The 24593-nt window shown below is 36.8% G+C and overlaps 1 protein-coding gene across 1 annotated transcript in view; it reads left to right on the forward strand.

Moving 5' to 3' along the window:
- The window catches only part of LOC127957028 (transmembrane protein 132C-like), a 181478-nt gene that overhangs the window by 31547 nt on the left and 125338 nt on the right, over nt 1–24593 (forward strand). Inside the window, exon 2 of the mRNA XM_052555360.1 lies at nt 23685–24570. Within this exon, the coding sequence (XP_052411320.1) occupies nt 23685–24570 (886 nt within the window). The remainder of the gene's footprint in view (nt 1–23684; nt 24571–24593) is intronic.

The following is a 24593-nucleotide window of genomic DNA, read 5'->3' on the forward strand; positions in this document are numbered from 1 at the left end:
TAACCTAGTGAACCAAACTGAGAGACCATTTTGAAGGCTCAGGAAACCTTTGCAGTTGTTTTGAGTTGATTAGCTGATTGGCATGTCACCATATTCTTAATTTGTCCAGAATTTGTGGGTTTTTGTTAAATGTGAGCCAAAATATTCACAATTAAAAGAACCAAAGACTTAAACTACTTCAGTCCGTATGCACTGAATTTACGTAATACACACGTTTCACAATTTGAGTTGAATAACTGAAATAAGTAAACTTTTTCACAACATTCTAATTTGAGATGCACCTTTACTGTGCTTATGTTATATCGTAGATGACAATTGTGTTCTGTAATGGATAATAGAGTGATAGTTGGAAATCATATTTTGCGTACTTCTGCACAGGCAAGCGTTTCAGGCTAACAGCTACAAATAAACACTTGGAGCTGCCATGTGAACACTTCGGCTGCAAATAAATTCAGGGTTTTATTTTAGAATCCTCGTCCTCTCCTGGACAACATCAGTGGGTGTTTTCTAGGGGTTGGCGATATCTCCATTTAAAATAAATTGAGATTTTTTTTAAACACGGTATGGATATTGACATATCGTGTGTATATATATATCGATATATTGTTTTTATTTAATTCTGATTCCATTTTAGCTTCTGTCGTCTCACTAAATAAAGACGTAAACACATGAGGAACATCTCCAGAACTGTTCTGAGAGTCACTTCATGAGCATTTGACCATTTGATTTGAGTAAAACTAGCGTCATATCGCATCATAGCCTGTAGTATCACATACACAGAAATGTAAAGGTACGGTCCCCCGTCAAAATAAAAGTCCAGTTTAATTTAATGACAAGTATTTGCCAGAAATCTATTACTATTGTTCAGCAGAATGTACATGGCCTATAAGGAAGGGGTGGTCCAGACTAGAGTTTGCAAATTTGTCCATGCTTTGTTTTGCAGCATTTCTTTCTCTATATTTTAACTGTGTGCACTCTTCTACTGCCTGAAGCATTCTGGGATGAGTGTAGGTACATGGAGTGCAAGCCCTCTTCTTGTTCTGATAAAGATTATTTTCCGACCTGTGAAAGATTACTAGCTAGATTAGCAAAAGTAGATGTGATAAAATCAGATTTGTTAGCCAACACCGATAAGATGCATTCTGTCTGAACTGAATTTGCACGTCTCACCGTGACCTGATCTGGCCTGCTGTGCTCAGCTGCAGCTTTGGCATAAATCCTTCCTGTCCTCTTCTGTTTCGCTCTTTTCTTCTGCGTAGCCTGACACTATTGAAACGCCATGCAGGATCGACTGCGGTTATCATAGTCTTGAAATCTACACGTGATCCACTGCATTCAAACCGTTGTGAATCTGGTCCTATGAAACCGGATCTGATCACTGACGGTGTTAATTAACCAGCCCAGAGTTTGTAGATAGCTGGAGCTGAGAAGCTGATTGGAAGGTTTTGTGTCTATAGACTCAGAAAATCCAACACTCAGTGAACTTAATTAAACTGAGGAAAACTTTTTAATTTAACTCTTTTCAGGAAAAATAATTTGTTGTGGTATTAATTCATTTAGATAATTTAGCCAATTAATTTTGGTTTCTACATGCAGTAAAAATGAGAAGGACTGAGTGCCTTGCTTCTGCTCTAATTCACAGTATTAAAATTAGTTTGTTGTAAAATTAGTACTATATATATATATATATATATATATATATATATATATATATATATATATATATATATATATATATATATATATATATATATATATACATATTTTTTATTTTTTATTTACATTTTTAAATTTGTTTTTAAATTTAAAGATCTTTACATTTTTGTATTTTTTAATCTGTCTTTTATCATCTAGGTAATTATCATCCCATTCTGGTAAATGGTTTATCACTCTATATATTTCTTACTGTGTGCCATGTAACTATTCACTTCACCAAGAGGGAAAAAGACGGGGCACAACTACTTCAAAACTACTTTTTTTTTTTTTTTTTTTTATATAAAACTTTTTCATAAATTATTAACTTTAATTAGAGGTTAATTAACTAGTTGCATTCAGTGCATACATGAAAGTAGCCATTTATAGAGATTTATTTGTAAACCTCTTGACTGGTAAATCTTCAGAAATGTTTGTGTGTTTGTGTGAAGTGCGTACACAAGCATTTGAGAACTTTTTCAGTAATTGCTTTATTACTGATGCAATTGACAGTCTTGAGTGTCCTTTCAATTTCTGTCAGGAAAAACCGTGATCTTTGCTAGCTCACACTATCTCCCACGTTCTCATTTTTCTTCTTTATCTGCTTTGCTCTCATACTCTCTGGGTTATATGTAACACTCATTAGAGAGTATATGAGTGGTATGAACTGGTCCCTTTAAAAGAGTCAGTGACTCTAAAGCTCTGAGGAATTTCTTAATGGATGTTTGGCCCACAAAAGTCTTAAAATTCTCATTCAGAAAAGGCCCATTGAAAGATTCATTAATCATACACATACACACACATGTGAAAAGCAATGTAGTCTCCCTTATTAACCAGAATTTTTATGGGATTTAACGCTGACATTCTATTTTAAGTCTTTGACATTTTGGTGTAAAGTGTGTGCAACAAACCTTTTTCTACTGTCTTGTTTCTATGTCAAAGTGATGGGAAAATTAATAAAAGATAAATGTTAATTTAATGTTGTTGTTTTTTTTTGCCTGTTGTTATGACAAGAGGGTCAAACCTGCATCCTTCAGAGATCACTACAGCTCAAGAGCATGTGCATTAATGCTGCACAACATAATTCATGTCAGCAGTCTCCAGTGCACTGAACTCTATGGAGTGATGTCAAGCTACAGCGTTACAGCAGTACCGCACACAGGTTAAGTGTTGTGTTGTGACACTCAGGTTTAGACAATGTCAACTTTGACCCCGTTTTCCATTGACATTTTGAGGCACACACAATTATTATAGGAAAACATATTGAGTTGGTGAAGCTTGCTTAAAAGCTTAATGATGTATAGTTTTGTTTTAGGACTGCTGTGACACTGTGAGGTGGATTTAGTAATAGTTGTGTGACTTTCTAAACCTCTTATTCACTAACCGCCTACAATTCAGTAAATTAGGCTTATTATCGATTGCGCCTTGTTAACAAAGCTCTATTTGCCTTGTTCAATTAATGTTGTGCTGTGCCCACAGAAAGCAGGTGGCAGACAGTGTTTTATTGACGAGAGATGCTTGTGTACATTTTTGAGTGGTCATGACGGCAGTAATTCATCAAAGCAATAGTTCAGCCAAAAATGTACAATTTACTGAGAATTTACTCGCCCTCAGGCCATCCAAGATGTAGATGAGTTGCTTACTAGTGAATCCTCTTCAATCAATGGGTGCCGTCAGAATGAGAGTCCACACAGCTGATGAAAATGTCACAATAATCCACAAGTAATCAGCACTTCAGTTGGTCATCAAAATCCACCAACTTTTTTGTTTAAAACTGTTTTGGACCATTGTACCTTTTAAAAATTGCTTGAATGTGCATTTTTTTTCTGATTTTCCTGATTTTCATTGGAAAAGCAATATTGTGAATGGAGGACTAATATTTAAAGTTATATAATGGATAGAGGACTTTTATGCTTTGAAGTTAAAAATGTCTTGATGGATTTATTTATTACAGAATTGCAGCTTTTCATTTCACAATACTTTTTTGATGAACTGGAGCTGTGTGGATTACTTGTAGATTATTGTGATGCTTTTATCAGCTGTTTGGACTCTCTTTCTGACGGCATCCATTCATTGCATAGAATCCATAAGCTAGCAAGTGATGCTAAACTTCTGCAGATCTGTTCTAATGAAGAAACAAACTCATCTATGTGTTAGATGCCCTGAGATTAAAGTAAATATTCAGCAAATTTTCATTTTGGGTAAACTATTCTTTTAATAAATGGTCAAATGATTTATTTGCACATTGTAGATGAGCATGCTTTATGAACTTTAGGTTCCTGGCATGCTGAAGCAATAATGTGTAGTCCTAGTCAAGTATGCCGGAACGTGATATTCACCTACATCCTTCAAAACGTGTAGCCATCAGTCAGAACCGACCTATGATGGAAATTTGCACTGTGAAAATTGCATTCGCTCTGAGAGAGCGAGGCCGAGAAACAAAGTGGTTGTAGATGTTTGTCAGACATGTACCTGTGATTTGTATATTTCTAGGGTTAAAAGACAGATGGAGGAGAAAGAGGCCGAATATGTGTGCAGTTCTCATATTTCATATTTCACAGTGTTGAAGAATGGACATTAATCACATCCAATGTCATCTATCAGGGAGAGTGAGACAGACATTAAATCAATACACACACTCTCGCTCGCACACATGCCAGATGTCTGTCAGATGGTGCTAGGGCACAGATGCTGAACAGAGGTAGAGTCGTGTCATTTATTCCCCGGCCGCATCGCTTCTTCTCTCCATTTCTGGTCTCCTCCCATCTGTAGCTCAGCCCAGAGATGAGCTTACATGACGAGACGAGTGACCTCAGAATACCCTCCAGCAGCTCAACAAACAGATCCAAAGAAACAGCATGCATATTAAATAGTGATCAACTGATTTTCATGGCCATTTAAAAACTATCGGCCAGTAATTCCAATAATTTTGTCAAAATTTTGTTAATTGATAATATACTTTTGTTTCTATTTTTAGCAAATATGGTCCAAAATAATAGTGTAATTTCCATAGTTTTCTTTTGTGATCTTTACCTGTTATCTTTTTTTAATTTTAAATTTTTCTTATGTATCGACTTTAAATTGGCCACATCATTAATTATATTAAATATGCACTTATAATGGATATATTCAATGTAAATATATAGTTTTTGTTTATATAAAAAGTATATTTATTAATAAATCTATAGATTTAAAATATATAATTTGTGTAATATTAACAAATATATAATGCTCAATTTATATAATATTATACCACTTAAACTAGGCAGTTTAACAAATGCCACCATAGTTACCAGATTTGCATTAAGCCGCAGATTTCCCCTCACAGTCATTTCAGAAAATACAGTGCAGAAGTGCAGATTCTGTTATTATGCATTATAACACATTGTTAAAAACATTTTTTAGCTGAAAATATAACGAATTCGCCGAAATGTGCAAAAGGCAGAGAGCATGTAGAACATAGTGATTGATGGATGGTTAATTTGACAAAGATTTAATCCTATGGCTGTTGACCCCAAACCACATAAAACATGCTGTTTATCTGAGCATATCTGGTTAAACCTCGGTGGGCATCACTTCAGTTTCTGTCGGTGGAAGATGAAGTCTGTCTCCCAAAGTTGCAAGGGGTGTGTGTTTGTGTGTTTCTCTTAGGGCTGTCCCAAACAGACAAACGGGAAGTGACAGCATGGGCCGCAGCAGGTGACAACACTAGCAGGTCGAGGTGCAAGGTGACAAGAGTTAGGAGTGATTCTGTGACTCTCTGAGTTTGTGTTTGCCTGTGCTTGCTTATGACAGAAATGGAGAGAATAAGAAATACAGAAAGCAAGCTGAGTGAGTTCTGATTGGTTTCCCATGACAACAGTTGGAGTACTAGTGCTTAATTATATCATATGATAGGTACGCTATGCTACTGCATTTAGAACTATCACAAGTAGAGCATTTAATTTTTCTTGGCAGTGTAGCCTATCATTACCTCAAATTTAATTCAGAAAACCCACATTTTAGTTGTCCTTTTTGGTTGTGTGGTTGATATCAAGTTATTGAAATTATTATTATTATTGATAAAAAATATCATCAGGAAGTAGGCTTCCATTTGAAAACATGATCTATTTTTTCATTATGAGACTGGGATTATGTCTTTTTAGTGACATACATGGACAAAAGCCAGGATAATAGAAAATATTTATTAAAATTTGTCTCCCCATACCCCGTTTTTCTGTAAATATTCGAACAATGTCAGTCTTATCCTGACTGGTTTTAAAGAGTTTTTCAACTCATCAGACTGGGGAACCAGCTAGCCATCCAGCTAAAACTAGGAGACCTGGTAGACCAGGGCCCGTATTTATCAAACTTCTCAAAGTGCCATTGTAGACTTAAGTGCTGATAATTCAGTAAATTTACTCTTACTTTCAAACTTAAGTATAAACATGTTATCAAATTTCTTAAAGCTAAGAATCATTCTTACACTCCCAGTTATTTAAGACCGCTCAAGAGGTTTATCAAGTGGTTAGGAGTTGCCAGTAGGGGCTTGTGATGGCGCTCTGATAGACGTGTGCGCATCTTTCAGGAGAGGAGTTAATAAAAGTTAAATTTCCTCAGGTATTTAAACAGAAAGAGAGCAAAGAATGTTTACATTACCAAAGAACATCATAACCAACATCAGTCCAGAGCGACTATTATATGCTCTTCCGTTATAATCATTAAAGCTATACTGTATCATGAATAAATCTCTTATTTGGTTTTCATCCAAAATATCTTAAACTGTGTTCCGAGTTTGGAATGACATGGTGGTAAATGATTAATGACAAAATTTTCATTTTAGGGTGGAGTATGCCTTTAACAATTCAATGTGAATTTATCTGAGAATCTTCTTAAGGAAATTTATGCAGTAATTGGTCCATGCATATTTCTTCATCCAAAACCTTTTTGTGGCACAGCAAAGTGTCGTGAATCAACTAGAAGACTAACACTTAAGATTTAATTCTACACTTTGCTTAAATTATGATTGAGATGCTTTTTAACTAACATTTAAGCACAGCTTTGAGCCAATAACTTTTTTACGCTTAAGTAAGATCTGAGCAGCGTTCTTGAGAGTAATCCTCAGAGGTTTGATAAATATGGGCCCAAGTGAACAAGAAGTTGACCAGGCTGAGAGACCAGTTTAAACCAGATAAGTCCAGCAGACCTACATTTTTGTTTTACTTCGTTTTCCATTTGTGTTAACCACTGCTACAAATCTTGAGTACTGTCTTAACCTCAGGCTACCTTGAAGGTATTCAGAACTTAATTAAAACATTCATTGAAGTGTTAGGGTTAGTTCACCCAAAAATGAAAGCACAAAAGAAGAGATTTTGAAGAATGTTGGGAACCAGACATTTTTGGTTACTACTGACTGCCATTATATGGACAAAAAAGAAACATTGAGACCTTTCTCAATGTATTTTGTTTGCATAAAAAAAATTAATGCAGATTTGGATTCTATGAGGGGGAGTGTAAATGTAGCTTTAATGTAGCTGTATGTAACTGTAATGTAACTGTAGCTTTCTCTATTTCTGTTTTATCATGTCATGTGAAAGAAAGTCTAAGGCCTTCTCAAGCTGTATGACTGGCCCAAAATTAATGCCATCAAGTTAGCATTTTTAAACATCTGCTCACTAAAAAATAAATAATTTTTGATCAATGACTTGATCACAAACAACTTGGATTTAATGTTTTTAATTGAAACATGGCTAAAAGACTGCTGCAGTGCAACAGGCCTCAATGAAACAGCCCCTCCTAACTTTACTTTTATAAGTGTCTGCAGGACTGTTAAGAGTAGGATTTGGAACCGACAACCGTTCTGTTTTTAAAAAGGTTTCTAAGTTTCGGTTCCAAAAAGGGTTCTGGTGCAACGCGTGACCAAGCACTGTGAGCAGCCTTGGGGCCGGTGTTCTGACAATTCTCCATTTCCCGTAAAGGATGTCACAAACAGAGTAACAAAAACGCCGCCCTGCCTCTTTATCAAAAGGCGCGTGTGTGCTCCGTAATTAATGTAAATATTTGATAAATCGTCTTTGATAAACCCTGCATGTTCAGACTCTGATTTTCTACTTGATTATTCTCAAAGCTCAAAAGTTAAGAATGTCATTGACAAAAAGCACTCTGGAGAAAATCAACAGCAGTACAGAGTATGAAAAGACAATGCAGAAAATCTGAACGGATGTGGCGGAAGACAAAACATAAAAATTCACCATAATCTATAAATACATCCTTCGTGCATTCAATGTGGAGTTAGGAAATGCTAGACGGATATTCTTCTAAAACCTTATAAATAGTAACATAAACAACACTTGCACTCTTTTTGCTACTATTGAGAGACTAACAACGCCCCCCCGCCCAAGTCAGATACCCAGTGAAATGCTCTCCAACAGCAAATGCAATGAGTTTGCTTCCGTCTGTTCTGAGAAAATCAGTAATATTAGAAAGATGATTAGCACATCCTCCAGCTATGTAGAGGTCAGAAGAATTCAACAACAACTTCAACAAGCAGCTGAAGAACAGACTATCTGTTTTTGAAGCACTTGATAACAGAATTTTGGAAAAAATAGTACAGCAGCTCAAAACGTCAACCTGCGACCTTGAAACACTTCCCACATCTTTTTTCAAAAGTGTGTTAAACTGTTTAGAAGCAGATCTTCTTTAGAAGCAGAATGCCTCACTACTTTCTGTAGGGGCTTAACTGCAGTTGTTAAGCCCCTCCTGAAAAAGCGCAATCTTGATAGCATCATATCGAGTAACTACATACCAATATCAAATCTTACTTTTTTAGGCAAGATTATAAAAACAAATTTTTTTTGGATAATTTTCAGTCTGGTTCCGACCACATCACAGCACAGAGACAATGCTCATTAATATGATATGATTAAAATGTGATTAAAATGATAAAGATGGTACTGGATCTCAGTGCTGCATTTGACACTGTCGGTTATAACATACTTCTAGAGAGACTGGACAACTGGGTTGGGCTTTCTGGGATGGTAATCAATTGGTTAAGGTCATACTTAGAAGGGAGAGGCTATTATGTGAGTATATGAGAGAGCATAAGTCTAAGTGGAAGTCCTTGACATGCGGAGTCCCACAAGGCTCAGTTCTTGCACCGCTCTTGTTTAGCCTGTATATGCTCCCAATTAGTCCTATAATTAGAAAGAACCTAATTGCCTATCACAGCTATGCTGATGATACCCAGATTTACCTAGCCTTATCTCCAAATGACTACAACAGCCCCAGTTGACTCCCACTGCCAATGCACTGATGAAATTAACAGTTGGATGTGCCAGAATTTTTTTCTGTAAAACAATTAGAAACAAATGTTCTCAAGATAAATGCATACCTTGACTTTAGGGGTCAAACACCTAAAAATCATGTCAGGATTCTTGGTGTGATTCTGGAGACAGAACTTCGTTTAAGTAGTCATGTCAAAGCAGTAACTAAATCAGCATATTATAATCTCAAAAACATTGCAAGTATTACATGTTTTGTTTTCAGTCAAAACTTGAAGAAACTTATTCATGCCTCTATCACCAGCGGGGTGTACTATTGTAATGGGCTCCTCACCGGCCTTCCCAAGAAGACCGTTAGACAGCTGCCAGGATTCTGACTAGAACCACAAATTCTGAGCACATTACACCAGTCCTCAGGTCCTTACACTGGCTTCCAGTTACATTTGGGATTGATTTTAAAGTGTTTTTTTACTAATTTACAAATCACTCAATGGCCTAGGACCTACATACATTACAAATATGCTCACTAAATTACATATGATCACTCCGATCATTAGGATCAAGTTAGTTAGAAATACCAAGGGTTCACACAAAACAAGGGGACTCTGCTTTTAGCTATTATGCCGCCCGCAGTTGGAACAAGCTTCCAGAAGAGATCATATGTGCCAAAACATTAGCCACATTTCCAGACTCAAAACTCATCTGTTTAGCTACATCCGAACTGATTGCACTGTATTTTCTGTACAATCTTTTTCTATTCTTAACCATTTTAATTCATTTTAAAGCTGCTGTAGGGGACTTTTGTAAAAATATATTTTGTACATATTTGTTAAACCTGTCATTATGTCCTGACAGTAGAATATGAGACAGATAATCTGTGGAAAAATCAAGCTCCTCTGGCTCCTCCCAGTGTCCTATTGCCATTTGCAGTTACGGACCGCTCCCGGTAAGAAACAACCAATCAGAGCTGCGGTCTGTAACTTTGTTTGTGTTCAAAATGTAGAAAAATGTATATAATAAGCGAGTACACCATGAATCCATTTTCCTAACTGTGTTTTTAGCTTGTCCTGAATCACTAGGGTGCACCTATAATAAGTGTTTATATTCGGACTATTTTAGATTGCTTCGGGGGTACCGCGGCGGAGTAACCCATTACCTTTGTGATTCTTCATAGACATAAACAGAGAGAAGTAGTTCCGGCTACGATGTTCTTCCGCAAGACGCAAGCAGTTCTGTTTATTAACCGCTAGAGCGTCAAAAGTTACCTACCGCAGCTTTAAATCAGTTTTACATTATTTAAAAACCCTTTAATTTTTTTATTTATTATTTTAATTCCTTTTATTTAAAGCACTTCGAATTTTCATTGTGTATGATATGTGCTATATAAATAAACCTGCCTTGCATAATGTTTTTCTGATATGATTGATAAAATAACTCAGGGCATGTCAGGAGGTGTGGAGCCAAGCCTTAATTTGACCATCCGGTTTATTAAAATATGGGAGGTGAGTGTCTAATGAGATAATGGACCAGTATCTTGGCAGCATCTGTAAAATAAGCATTTAATTAAGGATGTGCATTCTATTGTTCATTTCCAGAATAAACCATTTAAGACTGTAGTGTGTTTTCCATGCATATTGTTTATTAAAGGTATCCAAATCAAATATAGTTTAAGTCAGACCATTCTGTAAAATCCTATATCAATCAAACTCTGGTGCTGTTCCAGAGGCCATTAATTTAATGGACCCGGAAATCTCTTCTGCACTGAATTGGACCATTTATCATCACCTGATCATGTTTCCGCAGGTAGATTGTAGATACAGAAATTTTGATCACATTCTGTTACCCACATAGTGAGCAACTAGTTAAAAATAAACTTAAAAGTATTGTTAATTATCATGCTGGGACATAATAACATTTATGACAGCTTAATTTGTGTTATAGTTTATCAGATAAATATGGTTTGTATGTAAATATACAGGCTAGATGTATTGGTTCTATAGGGTTAACTGTAATGGCAGAATAACTTCAGAAAAATTACTGGCAAGGCAAGAAGTTCTTCCCCCCCTCATTTACTTTCTTGCTGAAAGTTCAGTGAGTTTTATTCAGGAAAACCTGGAAATATAAAGTATTTAAAAAAGTGGTTATTTCAAGACTCGGCAGTCATTAAATATGAAAACTTTTTTTTTCTTTTTAAATCATCAACTAAATTTTTATCAAAACCTTGATTAAGTTGCAATTAAATTTAAATGTTTTTTTTTTTACTTATTGGAGACTTCATTCTAATTTTTGTTCTCTAATTTTTGTTCTCAAAAATATTATTTAAATTGAATAATTTTAAGGATTGGTACCAGACACACAAATGTAAATCTGCCACTACAATCACTGTACAAGTATTACTTGTCTAGTGATAACTGGAAAAGACAGCTATGATTCATTGCTCAAAAAAATCAGGACATATTTAATAATAAAAAAAAAAGATTGAAAGAAAGAGGATGTTAGGAAGTTTTTCAGTGTTTTGTTGGCTGAGTGATCAGGAGACAGGTGTTCAAAGGAACAACAAACGTTATATCATAGCCTCATTTCAGTTTAAATTAAATGAAATATGACATACTAACTGAAGTGTGTGTTGATGGACGTTGTCTGCTGTCCTTCTTGTGGGAGGGAAAACTAGATAAGGAAGTTGCTAAACAACTCTCACAACAGTTAAGCAGCTGCCCACTCTTCTCTTTCTGTCACTTCACCAGGACATGTGTGCACAAACACAGATCCAGAGGTGTCTGTGGCATGACAGCCTAACTGGTGTGTTGGTAGACCAAAAGGCCAAAGAGAGGGACCGTTTCAGCTCTGGTTCTGCTCGAAAAGTTCTCCCTTATGAATTACAGCTCCTTAAGATTTTTATTACAGAATTATGATACAATCTGTTTGATTCTTGGTGAATTCTGAACCTTTTTTTTTGTTTACTTTGAGTAACAGAACACTTGTCCCCTATGGGATATATGGAAAGACAAGTTTGGAATCAGTGAGGTTTTTTTTATTTTTTATTATCAAGACTGGATTTATTTGACTAAAATAGAGTAAAAACAGTAATACTGTGGAGTATTATTTCAAATTCAAATTATTATAATAGATTTTAAAATGCAACCTTTCCTTGTCAAGGCAATGCAGAATTTTCAGCATCATTACTCCAGTCTTCAGTGTCACATGATCCTTAAGAAATCATCTTAATATGCTGATTTAAATGGGTCATACGATGTTGCTAAAAAGAACATTTATTTTGTGTATTTGGTATAATGCAATGTGTTTATGGTTTAAGGTTTAAAAAAAAAACATTTTCCACATACTGTACATTATTGTTGCTCCTCTATGCGCCACCTGGAAGGCAAGATGTGTGCTGATTGGCCAGCTATTCAGTGCATTGTGATGGGCCGAATACCTGACGGAAATGTAACACCCCTTACCACACTGTGATGCTGTGTGCCCCGGCGTGGCAAGACGAAACCAATAAAAACCCATTACAAACTAGGCATTTTTCATCCAGTGGGGACATCATTACTGATTGTAATAACTTATATTGTCTTTTTACGTGTTGCGCTGTGTAAACACAAAACCCATGGCTTCATTTGTGTTTGGAGAAACGACAAACGAGCGCTACTCAGAACTCGTGTTTGAATCATCAGTGGCAAATTCTTTTAAAATGAAAACATACAAACAGGCTGTGAGTCAGAAGTGCCAGACTGTTCTTGCAAAGTTGGAACTGCCCCACTTTATAGAAACAGTCTTTGTGTGTAGATGGCATTGCAGGCTGCTTTCTCAGGTTCAGGAAACAGTCCTCCGTAAAATGCGCTTCACATATCTGAATATCTGAAATTATTAAATTAAGCTAAAACGAATTTGGCCAGCAAAAAATGGCAGCATAGTTTAGTAACTTCTGGAGCCGCACCTGGCTTTGATACCCTAAAATGCAGCCTCCTGAGGCAGCACACTAGGTTTTTGGAACAGAACAATTGTCCCCACTGGATTTGCGAAAAGCAAAGGAACCGCTAATTTGAGATGCATTTGAGATGAATCATACCTCTGGAGTGTCTGACCTCGCTTTCACCTGCTTTTTGGCAGTATGTGACTGTATAACTGTGTTTAGTTTTTGAAGCAACAGACCACAGTTATAAAGAGAACCCACTTTTTGTTTGTGTCAGCTGCTTTCATTATCTATAATGAGTCAGGAAAACTGTGGTGAGAACACTAAGAGGTGTCCCTCTAAATCAAGTGTTATAAGGGATTATTAGACATGCTTGTGCATTTTTTGCAGCCTGGCGGACATTAATGGCCTTCATTGGCTCAACAATGACAGCCCAGTGTTGGCAGTCTGCACTGAGCTTATACAGCACTGTACGTTCTAATCATATTCATTATACCAAGATTATACCATTTTGTGTAATTACTGTAAAGATTATAACAACACTACATATACTGGCAGCATATCATTCTCTCTCATTGTCTCTCTCACTTCACTGATCCGCTAAAGGACAAAGAAAGCCCAAAGCTGCTTGATTTAGATGCCTGTTATGATCACTTATGAATCAACTGCCTCAGGCTCTCTGACTGGGACGCCAGCTATCACACTGACACACACCCGGTGCACTTTTGTTTTGATGCAAAGAGAGTAAATTTGATACTTTGCATCACTGTATAGAATTAGAATCGTTTGTCACTTTGGTTCACATGTAACTTCAAAGAGGCAAAGCACTGCTTGTCCATTAGTGGGATCTGTTCTGATGTAGTGTGTAAACAGTATGAAACACAATTATACAGTGCAGCTAACAACACTACTGTTTAAAAGTTTAAATCAGTATTTTTATTTATTTATTTATAATTTTTTTTTAGAAATTAATACTTTAATTTAGCAAGTACGCATTCAAATGATCAAAAGGGACAGTAAAGACAAAACATTGGAAATTTTTATACATCAAAAACGCTGAAATAAAAATATCACAAATATTTGTTTTTCAAAATTGATAACAATAAAAAAATGTTTCTTGTCCACCAATTCACCAGGATAAATTTTGGAGGATCCTGTGACAAAGGATACAGGAGTAATGGCTGCTGAAAATTCAGCTTTGTCATCATCGGGATAATTGCATTTTTAAATCTCTTAAATTAGAAAAAAGTTAATAATATTTCAAAGTTTTAATGTATTTTTGATCAAATAAATGAAGCATTTCTAGATGCTGCTGCTGAAGTCAAAGTAAATTTGTCTAAGAGATAGGAATGCAACGATTCACTCAAGGCACAATTCGATTTGATTCACAATTTGTTTCACGATTTATTTTTTTCTTTATTTTTTTTTAATTGCTTGGGCAAAATGCTATTTTTTTTTTGTTTAATTGAAATGTAACGCTATAATAAGATACAGGTATAGCACATGCATAGTATTGCTCTTTTGTTGGTTTTGATTGCTTTTATTTTCCTCATTTGTAAGTCGCTTTGGATAAAAGTGTCTGCTAAATAGCTAAATTTAAATATAATAATTTTAATAACAAAATAAATTTTTAAAACTAGCCCCAAATCAAATAAGTAACACAAATAAAATAAATCTCTTCATATAAACAAAATAAGGCTTTGTCTGTGCTCTTTCCATTTAAAATCAGGGGCAACCACTGCATTTTAATCACGATCCAAACGGAGATGGTGCATAGATGCAACATGAACAGTTTTTAATCTAAATTAATTATATAATTTCAAAACTTGAAGCAAAAACAAAACTTCAGTTTTGTGAAACTATACATAAAAAAAAAATCTGCATGAAACTGAAACAGCAGACGAGCTGAATGAGATGCAGATTCACTCTCTGCCAGCAGGTGGAGCTTAAAGCGTTTCCTTGGTTTCTGCTGTAAACAAAGCAGCACTGCACTTATGAACTTTAATATGTATTATACGGAGCTAAAATGAAAAGAAAAAAATATCATCTGAACGTTTCTAAAGACTGTAAGTTTCCCTCAGAAATCCATTCATATAAACTCTTACCCCTAATTAAATCGCGATTTTGTTTAGCAGCTCAACCGATTTGAATGGTCACATTTGGATCGATTTTCAACCAGCTCGAAGTTCATCATTACATCCCTAATAAGAGACTTCCTTGACCCCTAACTTTTCAATGGTAGTGTATTTGTCCATTGAAGAGAAGCACTTTCCAGTGCTTTGACGTCAAAGGAAGTGTGTCTAACTCTGGTATTTTGATGTGAATTCCTCTGTCACTTGAAAGGAGCAATACAAATATTACTATTATTAGGGCCCGAGCACTGCAGTGCGAGGACCCTTTTGGAATTGCTCCGTTTTTGTTTTTTAGTTTTGCATTGAAACAAATTTTTTTTGCTTTTTTTTTTTTTTTTTATAATGATGTTTGTTTTAAAATCAGTTCTTTACTTTTGTTAACTGCACCACATACAATATTGATATTCATCCAATGTTTGTCCAGAGGCACACAGGAGTTTTATGTGACGGATAAAGTGATTGTAAGTGTTTTGGTGCAGTTGAGAGAAATGTCTGAAAGGTTTTTCACATGTTAATGTGTTGTTCAGTAGAACTAGGGAATTTTGTTGGCACACAAGGCAGCAGGTGGCATAATGCTCAGTGCTGTCTGGTGGGTTTCTCTCGTCTGCATCACCCCCGGCTGTGTGTTTTGGTTAAGCGCCACCCTGGTGGTACCATCCCATATCAGTGGGCAGCGGCCATTTTAAATTGCTTTTTCACACCTTTGGTGGGAGTGGGGTTTCAGACTTACATGCGCACAGTCTGACAGACCCGAGAGAGAGCAGTGTTATAGATCTTCAAGCAAATTGCTCACACTTTTCTTACACTTTCTCTCGCTTTCGCTGTAGGAGGTCTTCTCAATTCCTGTATCCTGAGAGTTAGGAAAGTTAGATGAGATTTTTAACTGTTAGCCCTGGAATGTATATGTATATTAAACACTAAAAATTTGTATTTTACCATGATAATACAAATATATTTTTGATGTCTGTTGTTTGTTTAGAATATGTGGCACAGGCATGCATTTGTAGCTGAAAGGCTGTAATAGACTTTTTGGGATGCGACACTGTGAAATCTATCATTATTATTATTATTATTATTATTATTATTATTACTAGTAGTATTAATAGTAGTAAATAATAATAATAATAATAATAATAATAATAATAATAAATAATAATAATGATACATTGGTTCTAAAAATTTATAATTCTTTAAATTATAAAATGTAAAGCTTTTTTTATTTTTTTTATAAATTATTACTTTTTTTAGATTAGTTGATATTTGCACATCTGCATTTTGAGTTTAGGGACCAAAAGGTGCTCATTCTAAATATCCCATACTAAAACTATTGCAATGTATAGTCTCTACAATGAATGGGCTTTTAATAAAAACTAATAAAAATGCAAGTTTTAATATCGGTCCACAAATTTTCGAACAAGTGGGCGAAATGTGTGGCCTCCCAGTTCTGACACTGTTGCCTGATGGATGAATCCTACATAAATTTATTTCTTCATCGGGTTGTTTTATTTATGATAGCGAGTCAAATTTGCTCACTCTCGTTCTCTGTCATTCTCTAAAAGCCCTAACAATATGGATGGCAGCGGCGTGCCAGTGTTGGCTCCAGCTCCAGTCACTGAGTGTAAATTTCTGCTTGAGCCAGCTCAGAATCTGATGGATCTCTCCTAGTGTGTTTGCACAGCACATTTTAATCGATTCTTAAAATGTTCAATTAGGGCCAGATCAATTTGCGCAAGGTGGTGACGATCAAAGTCAGCATACGCTTCACACACACCTCTGCCTCTCTTAGCTATGCACACAAAATTCAACATGCCATTCAGTGCGATAATGATATTTTCTTCCCTCTTTGTTTCCTACCTTTTCCTCCCTTTTGTCTTTAATTGGATCTGCGCTCATTGTTCTCATAGGTGTCATTTACATACGGTCGGTTTGGACACCAGAAGGGAGTGTGCCAGTTTGTCATGTCTGACTATAGTGTCCTCTCGTTTTGTGTATTTTATGCTCCCCATGGCTGCATCATTTATATATTTTCTCAATCTATTTTATTTTTTAAATGGTAAAGTATTTTTTTTTTTTGCTCAAATCACAATAGCACATATACACCAGGTCGTGAAAATGGTTGGAATAAGGAAAGGCAGGATGGATAGATAGAAAAATGCTCAGAGACAGGATTGGAGAGAAGCATGGTGATGGATCACTGTGGCATTTTAGCTTTTGTGGCAAAGGTCAAAGGTTATTGGGGCATCCATGTGGCGAATAGTTTTAGGGCTTAGTGGGAGGCCGGAAGCCGATTAACCTGAAGAGCTTCCAGCAGGGTTGTGCATTTCAGTGTGTGTGTGTGTGTGTGTGTGTGTGTGTGTTTGAAGGAGTGTATTCCAAATGATGTCTTGAACTGGGCTATAAATCATTCATTTTTTTGCACTCCTGAGTTACTCTGTGAATGTGGGTGTGACTGAGTTTAATACAGAGTGAGATCGACATGAAGTGTGTGTGTGTGTGTGTGTGTGTGTGTGTGAGTGAGATAGCAAGGGTCAGAAAGTTTGTGAGTGTGCACTTGCTACAAGGTCACGGTTTTTGGAAGCAGAACGAAGCAGCTGCTCTTGCCATGAGGGGCCAGAGGACAAATGCCAAAGGAGAATTCTTTTATCCAGGCGTAAAATACCATATGATCCGTCAACTCCATTACTGCTCGAATAATATCCACTCACACGTACTTGGGTTCTTCAGCCTCTTTATTTGGATGCCTTGAGGCTCCTGAGTGCTTACTGAAGTCCTTGTGCCATCTCTGGTCTCATCCAGGATCTTTGGAATGGTGTTTAGTTTTAGGAGTCATCCTCGGGCCAATGAAGTGGCTAGGAGACAAAAGTGGACAGAGTGATGCCTAACAACTGTCATCTCTTAGAAGGCTTTGTTTGTTTCTGGGTTTGATTTAAATTCATTATTTGATAAAAAAAAAACACAGTCCGTCAAAATCATTCTAATATGCGGATTTAGTGCTCAAACAAGACCTCTTATTATTATCAGTGTGGAAAATAGTTGTGCTGCTGATTTTTTTTTTTTTTTTTTTTTAACAAAACCGTGATAGAATGTTTTTTTTTTTTTTTTAGGATTCTATGGTGAATATAAATTTCTAAAGAAAATAATACTTCTCTTTTCATCAGTTTGTTTCAGCCTTGATTAATGCAAATTTCGGTGACCCTTTAGAATAATGGTCCATTAATGTTAGTTAAGTACTTTAGTAAACATGATCTAAGCAATAATAATCCTTCTACAGCATTTATTAATCTTAGTTGATGTTAATTTCAACATTTACTAATGCATTATTCAAATCAAAAGCTGTGCTTGTTAACATTAGTTAATGCACTGTGAATTAGCATGAACTAACAATGTATAACTGTATTTTCATTAACACAGTTGAATAAATACAGTAATAAATGTGGTGTTCATTGTTTGTTCATGTTAATGAATGCATTAAATAACATTAACTAATGGACCATTATTCTAAAGTGTTACCCAAATTTTTTCAAATAAAAATTCAAATCTTAATCATTGACTTACTGACTTTTAAATACATAAAATTAGCAAGTTTCAGTGTTAGTCAGTTTATCTAGATTTCGGGGGGTTATTTTATTTTACTATGATATAAAGGTTTGGTCGTCATCTTGGATTTTTTTTTTTATAGTATTTGTGATCTGACAAGATACAAGTGATTTAATTTGAGATTGAAATATTAACTTGATTTGTGAAGGTTTTCCATGATTCAAGTTTTGTTGGACAAAATTAACGAGAGACTTAACTTCTATATTCTGTTTTGTTTTAAGCTATACTATGAAAATCAAAATACTTTCCTATCCTATCAAATAAATTATGAACTTTTTGTAAAACATTGTATATTTCTTTCTTTTACACTGGTATATTATTTTGGTTTCAGTTAAACCTGCTCCTAAACGACAAACAAAACAAACTTTGGTTGGAAACTTGAATGTCAGTCGGGTCTCTCCCATTCATTTTGGCGTCACTTTGACAGCGAATAACTTTACATCTGAGGCGTTTAAAGACTCAGTTTTTCCATTAATTATTTCTAAAGAAACACGAAAATTTATAAAAGGCTCCATTACCTTGTATCTTACGTTATGGCCCTGTAGAAGCAGTTTTTGTAAAAATAGGCTAACGATTGCATCATAACCAGCGACTCTGTCGTACAGTAGAGAAACTACCGTATAGACAGGAGGAGAAGCTCGCAGACAATCTTTTACTCTCTATGAGGAAATCGGTGGTTCGATTAAAACTAAATACTATGCAAAATGAGAAAATAATTAATATTAATTTGCTCCTGTTCACGCTAGTTGCTCTCGTGAGATCTACGTCATCAAGTTCAGTTTGAGTCTGCGCAGTACGCTCGACCCCCAGGAAGTGCATGCTTCTAATTGACTTCACTTGACTCCGTTGAATCCAATGGGGTCGCTGTGTCCATTTCTTTTACGGTCTATGGTCTCTTCCTGTCTAAGTAGAATACTCTTGGCCAGAACAAACTCCATAGTCTGACTAAGCAATGTAAAGTATACCACATTTCATGGTTGCTGATGATTGGGATAAAACCTCAAGAGACCGGATTTATTGCATGTTGCTTTATCTGGCCATAATTAAATTGATGGGAGGTTAAATTGGTGCAAATAAATTGGCAGAAATACAATCCCAAGAACCCAGGGGAAAGATTATGAACTCTTCACGCTGTGTATATATATATGAGTTGAAGCTTTGGGTGATGCGGTCTGAGCCACCGCGATGAAATCCTCAGCTTTGTGAGAAGTGGTTGACATTTGAAAAGTGGCCTGAGAAAGAGGGAGTGAAAGTGAAAGGTTAGAAATGTGTGGGGTGTCGTCAGCCTTGGGACCAGCGGCTGAAACAAATCAGAGTGGAGGTGTTTGGGCTCAGAATTATGGTCCTCTATGTAGCCCTGAGAGCGCCATAAAGAACGGACTTGTGACACAGCGAAGTGCTGTTTTCAGGACGATGCTGCTTCCATCTGCTGAAGCTACGTGCTTTATAGCGTGCAACCTCCGTATCGCAGCCTCCCAGGGCCACCACAAAACATTGCACTTTTCAAATTATTTTTTTTTTCTTTTCTTTTCTCCCCAGCCCTATGAGGCATCGTGATTATGGCATGTGAAGTGACAGGACTTTATTCATCTATAATTTACTGATAAGAGAATCATGATTTGTATATAAGCATTTAAGCGTTGTTTTTAATATAATGTTGATTACCACGGAAAATAACTTGGACTTGTCCCTCAGTTTCTTTTAAAAAGCTCAAATTATTGTATGAGTACAGGTATAGATAACATTATTGACTTATTATTTTGTGCATTTTTTCCCTTATTTCTCTTTTTTATGTTATTTTATTAGCACATTTATTTTATTTATAAATGTATTCTCTTCTACATTTAATAATAAATAAATAAATCATGTTTTGAAATTATTGAATGATGCCTGCCTGGCTCTCAATATAGCAGGTACCTTTCTATCTCTGCAGTTTGTTTATTAATGAAGGCATGAGTTGAATTGGTTTTCTTTATTAGCTTTTGAACCAAGAAAATATCCTTTGTTTGTTGTTTCATTCATTCATTCTCTTTCTCTTCACCAGTCTCTCTTCTTCCTCAAGACACGGGGTCCACAAGGCCTCACGTGTGTTTTGTCTCTGTGTTGATTTTGAAATGAATCACTGAAGGTGTATCTCTCTCTGAAGGGATTATTATGTGTTTAAACTCTTGTTGTGAGACGCAGCACCATACCAATTCTTCATTATATTTTCACACCTTTACTATGCTTCACTCCCGCTACCTGAGGAGAGAGAGCGAGAGAGATAAAGCAACACAATAAACCTCTGGTTCTATTCCAGACAGCTGCTTGAGCTTCTGTTGCTCTCCATTCTGTCACTGTTTCAAAACATGCAAATGAGACTCTCTGAATCAGCACGAAATCTGTTGTATCACTATAAGAAAGAAGAGACAAAACAAACGAGAAATACAAAAATATGCAAGATTGGAAAATTGGGATTGAGTGTTGCATTATCTTATATTGGCTTATAATGAGCTGAGGTCGAAACTCTTGCTGTGTAAAATGTGTGATATTGCTCCTGTTCTCTGATTTATCAGATTTTTTTTGGAGCTAAAGAAACAAATGTGGGAAGAAATTTATAAGCCAGCACTCTGTTGATTTTTTCTACCTTTTCTTCATTTTCTCCACAATTGAACTGTGATTCAATTCAAATCACTTAAAACAGACCAGTTTTTAGTTCGGATTTGTAAGAATGTTTCACTGTTAGGGTTGTCGTTGTTGTATTTGCATTGCAATTGGTCTGCTTTTTTTGCATTTATTTGCATACTAAATTGTGCTTGGTCTTCTATTTACTTAATCAGCTTTAGCTGCCTTTGTTGCAAATGCGTCACATGGCATGTGCGTGCTTGTCATAATTTTGCCTCTATCAGTACAGATCTAAAATTATAACAGGAAAGAACTGTAAATTTAGGGTCTGATTCATTGAAGCATTTGGCTCACTCAGTCTGTTTGGCAGACTGTCTTGCGTTTGATTGGCAGAGTGATCTGATAAGCTACATCACAGACTTAACTGAAAATACGAACATGTGCTGAGCGCTTTTACAATGATAGAGGTATCCTTAGAGGAAGGTGACGGATTGACTTTATGCTTCAGTTAACCATGAGTGAGTACAGATGCAGTAGAGCATCCAAATGTAGCATAAATATACTTTTATAAAAATAAAAAAAAGTATTTTGCTTTAATCAGATTAGATGACTGCAATGCAAATTGTGGGATTTATGGCACACAGGTTTCAGTTAGCAACAAAATCGTGTTTAAAAGGATTCAGGTTCATATTGTGAGAACAATATAGTGCTGCCATACAAAGTTTTTTTATGTATTTGAGATGCTAGGCTAATTAATTGTGTACTAGAGTAGTACAAACTTTCTGACCTTTCAGACTTTACACTGCAGATCAGAGGTTTGCCTATTATGACTGCGTCACTTTAGTCAAGCATAGTATAGTGGTAGTGGAGTAAAGTTGTGGTCTTTGCAGCAGAAGTTTAGTGTCTGATCCAGTAGTTTTCCTGGGATGGTATTTTACTGAGGTCACAGTCCCGCTGTAGTGCCATTCTGCCCTTGAACAAGGCATTTAGCCCTGAGTTGCTCCTGTGGGACCTTGTGTATTGGATAAAAATGTCTGCTAAATGATAGATTTCAATTTCAGTGATGACTTGTTGACTTTTTGGGTCATGTTTTGAGAGAGGTTCACTTAAGTCGTCCCTGAGCACAAAAAAAGAGGCCTTTCCACCATCGATATTACACCCTGACACTCACAAAGAAACATGTACTCACAAAGCCACCACAGTGTCATATCCTGTCCAGAGGAAGTGGAAGCAGTTGTGTGAATGTGAGCCTGAGGGCTACAAATGATTCCTGGTAGAGCATGGTGTTAGCAGTGCCAAGGTCATGGGTTCAACATAATGATAAAATGAAGACAGTGGAAGTCACTTTGGATAAAACTGGTGTTGTGATTATACACTCGTGACATACAGCCAAGTATGGTGACCCATAGTCAGAATTCGTGCTCTGCGTGTGTGCACTTTGGATGGGTTAAATGCAGAGCAGTGAACTCACACACACACACACAGTTGGAGGTTCGGTGCATTGCTCAAGGGCACCTCAGTCGTGGTCGAGCGGCAACCTCCCGCTCTCTCTAGTGAAGCCAATAAGGAAGTGACTAAAACTGTAATTCATCGACTAGCCGCTTGAGGCTGGCTGCAAAAGGGAGTCAATCCCATAGACTCCCCATGTTAAAATAACTAACTTTACAGCAGAAAAAAACATGTTTACAGACTGGTGCAAAAATAGATTTTGGTCTTTACAGCTAGTTGTGCCATTCATGACAACTGTGAGGGGGTTGAATTTTTTTATAACTCATCCGTTTAAATTATATTAAGCTTTAAAGTTATGCGTAATTAAGGGCGTGGCCCTTGATTGACAGGTGGATTAGCGCTGCTGTCACCACTGTCGCGCTAGGTGGGTGTGGCTTCAGCAACCAGCTCCCGCCTTTTTGCCCATTTTCAATTGTCCGGAATTGTCTAGATAATGTGTTTTTCAAGTAAGTTTTCTATTCTGAATCCTGAAAAAGTATTAAGATTTATTTTCCACGAAAATATTAGGGAACACCAATTTCCAACATCGATAACAGTAAGCATCACAAATTGGAAAACAGTTCATTTAAATTATATTAATATTTCACAACATTCCTGTTTTTCCTGTATTTTTGATCAAACAAATGCCGCCTTTGTGAGAGAATTCATGGCAAAAACTATTTTCAATTATTTCAATAGTGTACATATAACATTTTCTCTTTAAAACATTTTTTTTTCTTGCTTTATTTTACTCTATTCACTCAGAACATTTGACTTACTCTCTACACATGCTCATACAATTATCTTTCCAAAGACCCTTGGCCTTAATTTAATTTGTTTCTCTGTAAATAAATGCTCTTGTTAAATGAAATAAAACAAAAGCCAGGGGACACTTTAAATAATAACTGAAAGCAATTCTCCTTTTAATAACATCTGTAGTGTCTCTGAAATGAAATAAACATTCAGATAAATCTCTTTCTCTTTGTCTGTCTGCAGTGTGCGAGAGCAGGGGTGGAGGCAGCGATCTCGTTCCCAGGTTCTCCTCATCTTTGCCCACTTACCTCCCTGTGTCCTGCCAACTGCAGGGTGCAGAGTCATCCTTCTTTCTCCGGGAGGCCACACAGGAAGTGATGCGTAACGGGAGCTTGCAGACACGCAGTGAGCCTCTCTTTCTCCACTTGCCCGAATCTGGCCCTGCTCCCCTCTTGTCGGTCAACTGTAGCTATGGAAATCTCACCGCAGAGGCACCAGTACCACCAGAGCTCCTCCAGGGTGCGCTGCCACGTTCTTTCCACACCTCTACACACCTGACGCTGGGCTGGAAGGTGAGAGCACACCTGGTGAGCAGAAGGATAGGAGTCGATCGGCCTCAAATCCAGGTGTTGTTTTATCTGGCAGGCCGCAGGTGGGAGGATGTGGATCCTCCAGCAGAACTGTTGCCTTGTATCCGTGTCGTTGGCATCCGCGATCCGGGGGAAGGTTCTGTATCGAGCGCCTGCCGACTGGAGGGAAACCTGGGGATCTGTGTAGCCCAGCTCGGCATTCCTATAACCTGGTTCAATGCTCCTCCATCACGTAGGCGCATACAGGAGCCCATTCCTGTCAAGGTGGAGTTGCACTACTCCATTCTCTCTCCAGAGGCCCTGGGAAAGGAGTGTGTGGCTGGTAGGGTGCAAGGAAAGACTGCAGGGCAGGAAGGTGATATGCAGAGGATTGGGACGGTGACTCTCACCACTGGGGACAACAAAGTGCCCAGAAACCGACTTAGACTGGATGGAGACGTTGAGATACTGGCGCCCCCCAGCCCAGTTAAACAGGGACAGACGGTGGGATTTCAAGTACTAATGAATTCGGCTGCCGCCACTGAGCAGTTCACACTGAGGTAGGCTGAACAACATGCACACA

This window comes from Carassius gibelio, chromosome B5 (genome assembly GCF_023724105.1).
Source record: "Carassius gibelio isolate Cgi1373 ecotype wild population from Czech Republic chromosome B5, carGib1.2-hapl.c, whole genome shotgun sequence".
In the NCBI taxonomy this organism is placed as follows: Eukaryota; Metazoa; Chordata; class Actinopteri; order Cypriniformes; family Cyprinidae; genus Carassius; species Carassius gibelio.